Here is a 6,013-nt window from a genome sequence, read left to right as displayed (position 1 = left end):
CCGGTATCCACGATCTAGTATTCAAATTCCGCGTAAATTTTCAACCCACCTAATTTTTCAATATCCTCCCGTAATACCAAGTTTCGTTTGAAGTTTAACTTTTAGTTTTCATTTTCCCCATCACCCTGTTTTAATAAACTTAACTACTGAACTGAATGAAATGATTCTACATGAACTATATTCTAAGATAAAACAAAGAACAGTTAAAAGAAATGCCTAATATAAATTTTCATCTTCAAAATAATCTACACGTCAGACCTTTTTCTTTTTCCTGTTTAGCCTCTGGTAACTACCGTTTAAATAATACTTCAGAGGATGAATGAGGATAAAATAAAAATAAAAAAAAAAAGGATGAATGAGGATGATATGTATGAGTGTAAATGAAGTGTAGTCTTGTACATTCTCAGTTCGACCATTCTTGAGATGTGTGGTTAATTAAAACCCAACCACCAAAGAACACGGGTATCCACGATCTGCTATTCTAATCCGTGTAAAAATAGCTTTACTAGGACTTGAACGCTGGAACTCTCGACTTCCAAATCAGCTGATTTGGGAAGAAGCGTTCACCACTAGACCAACCCGGTGGGTTCTACACGTCAGGCCTACTTCGACTTAACAATACTGCATTTAGAATGGTGGATGTCACTGCGATCGGACGTGGTTTCGGAGCTCCGTGTAATAGTGCTTTTTTGACTGGTTTTTTGGTAATTTCACTGGATTTGGACATAGTAATATATCGAGGTTTAATTAGGTAATCTGCGGAATGCCTATTAGAAAAAGACAGCGGTGCATTACGCCCTCAGGGTCGGATACGGAAGGGTCAACACAGCACCCGTACTCACATCAAGATGTTATAGACCTTAATATGATTGCGGATACTCTATGGCGACTAGTACAGGAGAGTACAAATGTTAAGCAAGAGATCCGAGAAACAGCTAGCCAACTCATGGCTAAGGTGGCAGCGGTTACCTTTTTGGTTGAGGATCTGGCTCCATCCATTACGGTGGACAAGGAAATGCAGACGGATAAACCAGTTAGGGCTATAGTGACAAATACGGAAATGAAACAGAAATTAGAGCAAGGTGTGGAGCGGGATAGTATCCCCGAGCTAATCTCGCAGAAATGGCCAGAGGAATTTTTTCAACATGTTGAGACCAAGATGGGTACTCCCGAATTGGATAAAGGCAGTGAGGTTATAATGGTCCTGGATTTAAACGGTAATAAGAAGGGTGCATTTGCTAGAAAAGTCTGCGATTTTGCCCCGAGAGTGTGCAGAATGCTCAACGAGGGATCGGTAGTACCGGGTAGTGTACTTCATGATGCACCGATGGCGGAGGTGGTATTGGGGGCCTCTGCTGCCGAACAAGTGTCGGTAGGTACTTATGTGTTATTCATAGACACAAAATTAGAAGAATCAGCTGTTAATAGCCATCTAGTAGAAGGAATTACGAGGATTGAGAGCGTAGCACAGTCTACCCTGCCTGTAGGTGTTGTTCTTGGTAGAACTTCACACAAGCTTAGGCGTATACTAGAATACAATTCAAGGAGGGACGGTGTTAACCGAGTCCTCTACCAATTGATGGAAGAAAAGACACCTAGGAGCAGGTCCAAGTCGACAGAACCTATAAAAACAGTAGTTGTTAAGAAGGAAGGACTAAGTTATGCCCAACTCCTGCGCGAAGTAAAGGCAGGAACTGGAGATACAGCATCTGGTGTGGTTATTGCAGCTAGAAAAGGCAGAGGCGAGGCACTTGAACTTCGCCTTCGAGATGTTGCTGGGAATGCCAAGGCTGTTGTGGTCAAGGTGCAGCAGAATGTAGATGGTGTACAGATCGCTACTGGAGGTAGATCAGCTAGGCCTGTAATAGTTCATATCAGAGGAATGGATGAAGAAACTAAGGAGGCAGACATACTGAAGGCGGTTCGAGAGGCACTTCCAGATGAGGAGAGACACGATATTCGTATCTCCTCTGTTAGACCGGCCTATGGACAGACACAAAACGCTAATGTCATACTGCCAAAAAAAGCTGCGGACACCCTGGTAGCTAACGACAGGATTAATATAGGATGGCTATCTTGTAAGGTCGTCCTTAGGGAAGATGTCCCTCGTTGTTTTAGGTGTTGGTAACAGACGCACCTTGCTGGAAGTTGCAGGGTGCGGGATGGCTGGGCATTTTAGTCGCAACTGCCGTGAGGCATCCAAATGCGTTAAATGTGGGCAGGATGGGCATAGATTCGGGAGTCCTACTTGTAGGCAAGGTAAGGAACGTCCTAGAGAATGAAGATTCAATATATAAATGCAAACAGGAGTGGACTTGTTCATGATCTCCTGTGGGAGTCTTCTTCCGCAGGGGGCATTGATTATGTTCTCATCACGGAGCCTAACAGATCTAGGGTTACAGCTGAACATTGGTGGACCGATCTCAGGGAAGACGTTGCTATTAGAGATCTATCTAGCAGATTTGCCCATACAGACCTGAAGAGTGGTGAGGGGTATGTCCGTATTAAAGGCGGAGGATGGCTCCTATATTGCTGTTATATCTCCCCCAACTGTATCTGGGAGGATTATATAGAATTTTTAGACGGACTGGGTGAAGATGTCAGGCGGTGCAATTGCCCAGTGATAATTTTTGGTGACTTTAACGCTAAGATCACGGAGGTTGGTGGTGAAGTAACTAATCGCCGAGGCGTAGCTTTGGCTGAAATGACGGCCTCATTACGACTTATTAGTCTAAACGATGGGACACCAACTTTCTGGCGGGGTTACAGGGGATCTGTTATAGATCATGTATATGTTTCCGACTCAATGATGATGCCGACTGAATTTGAGGTTTTGGGCGATGAACTTTGTAGTGATCATCGAGGACTAAGGGTGGCGCTGGAAGGATTAAGACCCTTGGAGAGACCCTTGGTGTGATTGAGAGTTAACCAGAATAGTATGAGGCAGTTTAAAGAAAGGTTATTCTGCAGGTTCAGCCAGCTATGTCCTAGGAATGCGGAGGGCTTAGCGTTAGCTATTAATAGAACGTGTCAGGACACATTGAGAGCGGATAGACAACCTAAGAGGCCTGTATACTGGTGGACTACAGAGATAGGCAATAAAAGGGCTGAAGTACTGAGGTTGAATCGCCAATTACAGCGGCGGCGTGCCAGAGGTAGAGATGGGATGGAAGAGCTCAGTGATAGACTCAAAGTAGCAAAGTCTGACTTGAAAAAGGCTATCAAACGGGAGAAGAAGGAAGCCTGGAATAGATTGTTGACGGAGTTGCAGGATGATCCTTGGGGTCAAGCCTTTAAGATTGTTAACAAGCGGTTAGGCAGGCGACTCCCGGTCATTCCATCAGATAGAATTTCCGGTATTGTAAATCATTTGTTTCCAGGTCAGCCAGATTTCGAGTGGCAGATAGAACCAGTACTGGATGTCAGGGCTATTACGTTGACTGAGCTCCGAGGACCCGTTGCACGTTTAAACGTGAAGAAGAGCCCGGGTCCGGATGAGGTTCCGGGCGAGATTGTACGGCTTGTTGTCCAGACATTTCCGTGGACTGTCTTGGAATGCTTCAATGATGCATTTACGAGGGGTGTTTTTCCAAGATGCTGGAAGGTGGCTAAGTTGGTCTTATTACCGAAACCTGGTAAGAATATTGAAGATCCTGGGTCATACAGACCATTATGTTTGTTGAATACGATGGCCAAAATTTATGAACGCATAATTGAGCGTAGACTAGAGGAGCAGATCAACAGTCTAGGAGGTCTTTCACCCCAGCAGTACGGGTTTAGGAAGGGCAAATCGGTAATATATGCAGCTCTCAGGGTGATTAATTTTGCTGGTAGTGCAGCAACTGGGACGCGGCGGACTAGGAAGATTCCAGTACTTGTAAGCTTGGATGTCAGGAATGCCTTCAATAGTCTCCCGTGGCGAGTTGTCGCGGAGGCTATGGAGGCGTTTGGTGTTGATCCACAATTAAGGAGAATTGTGAGGAACTATTTCAGTGACCGATATGTTAAAGCGTTTACGGAGATCGAAGAGTTTGTTTTCCGTATGAGAGCGGGAGTTCCTCAGGGCTCTGTCCTGGGTCCCCTTCTCTGGAATATTGCCTATGACGGTATTTTTCGCCTGCGGTTTCCGGAGGGTGTAGAAGTTTGCTGTAGAGGTGTGCAGGGCTTTGCTGATGACCTAGCATTATTAATCAAAGGTGTTGATGAAGAGCAGATTGAAGAAAAAGGTAATGAAGCTCTGGCTACGGTTTGTGAGTGGATGTCTGCCCATGGTTTGTCCGTGGCTCCTGAAAAGTCTGCAGTTCTGGTTTTGTCGGGTAGGAGACCTCTTCGTCAAGTTAAGCTCGAATATGATCTTTCTCCAATTCCTCTTGTGGATAGAATTAAATACTTGGGTGTATGGATGGATAAGAACCGGAGTTTTGGTCCACATATAGAGGAAGCTTGCAATAAGGCTGAGAAGGTACTATCGGCAGTTTCTCGGCTGATGTACAACACGTTGGGTCCTAAGGAGCGAAAGAGGAAGGCAATTGCAGCAAAGGTAGCTTCGGTGCTATTGTATGGTGCACCGGTGTGGAAAAGAGGATTGGATATCCAAAGGTACAACAGTAAAATGGCATCGTTACATAGGAGACTGCTCCTGCGTGTATCATGCGCATATAGGACAGTCTCCTATGATGCTATTTGTGTCATAGCCGGCTCACCGCCTATAGATCTGTTGGCGGAAGAGAGGGTATTGCGATTCAAGGGGACACCTAAAATAGAGGCGAGGGCGAAAATAATGAACGACTGGCAGGAAAGTTGGGCAGCGTCTTTAAAAGGCGGTTGGACGAGGAGACTTATCCCAGATATAGGATGCTGGGTGGGACGGCGCCATGGCGAGATTAGTTATAGTCTTACTCAGTTCTTATCAGGACACGGTGATTTCGGTGAGTACTTACATCGGTTTAAGCTCCGAAGATCTGCTGTTTGCAGGGATTGCCAAGAGACCGATAGTGTTGAACACACTGTGTTTAGATACCATAAGTGGGATGATATAAGAGACAGGTATACAGCAACAACACCAGAGACTGTAATAAATAGCATGTTGACGAACGAAGATATGTGGATGGAAGTAGCAAATATGGTTGGTGAGATTTTGAAGGAAAAATTTGAACAGGGAACCCCTTAAAAAAAAGGGGTTACGAATTATGGCGGCGTCTAGGGACAGGGAGGCAGCTCCCATGACTAGGATGCCTGGGCATGCTCACCCACTAGAATGGGCATGTCTGTGTACTTACGATGATGTCAAGGGAGACCCTCAAGGTATGAGCGGGAGGGCGCGCTGTGAAGGCCATAAGGAATATATGTCCGGAACATCAGGATAGGGCCGGGAAGGGCAGCTCCTACATTGAGGGGTATCTGGGCTTTCCCGAATGGGAGGTTCGGTTATCTCGGAGATATGTAGGAGACCCTGATGGGTGAGTCCCACAGTGGACGAAGACAGGATGGGTGGGGGTAATCATCCGCCATTACATGCGGGGCCGACTAACGAGATGCCTAACGGCGATTCCTGGTTGCTCCTGTATGTTAAAAGATGGAAAAAAAGAAAAAGAAAACAATACTGCATTTCATTTATCTACCTTAACATAATCGATTACACAAAAATATAGCGGTTCTTTAGTCCCTTAAAAATCAATTACTTAGCACATTTTTCCGGCAAAGTTCCATCTAATAAATAACTTTTATTCTAAAAATATATTGCCAATTGTAACGTAAAATACATTTTTTGGGGGTAGGGAATTTATTAAAAAAAATTAATAATAAATAATTTGGTTAAACGTTGTAAAAACATACGCAAAAAATTATTTAAATCGGAATTTATCAAGTAAAGTTTTCCATATATATATAAAATTATGAAATTTTCATTAAATTCTATCCTTGGATTGAAATAAACAGATTTAACACCTGAAAGCCATAAACAACAAAATTATCTATAGGCTACATAATTTAAAAGTTTGCTGTATACAATTAA

General features: G+C 44.1%; 1 protein-coding gene across 1 annotated transcript; it reads left to right on the top strand.

Annotated features, from left to right (window-relative positions):
- The first annotated feature begins 2,278 nt into the window (after positions 1-2,278).
- On the top strand, positions 2,279-2,917 carry LOC142322594 (uncharacterized). Its single transcript, XM_075361670.1, has one exon. The coding sequence runs from the start codon at positions 2,279-2,281 to the stop codon at positions 2,915-2,917; it is 639 nt and encodes a 212-aa protein (XP_075217785.1).
- Positions 2,918-6,013: the final 3,096 nt, after the last annotated feature.

This window comes from Lycorma delicatula, chromosome 4, assembly GCF_047948215.1.
Source record: "Lycorma delicatula isolate Av1 chromosome 4, ASM4794821v1, whole genome shotgun sequence".
Taxonomy (NCBI): Eukaryota; Metazoa; Arthropoda; class Insecta; order Hemiptera; family Fulgoridae; genus Lycorma; species Lycorma delicatula.
Note: the sequence above shows the minus strand (reverse complement) of the source record. Positions and strands in the feature narration are given on the sequence as shown.

Coding starts and splice junctions, on each gene's coding strand:
- LOC142322594 (XM_075361670.1), top strand. CDS start 2,279: ATGAAGATTCAATATATAAATGCAAACAGGAGTGGACTTGTTCATGAT.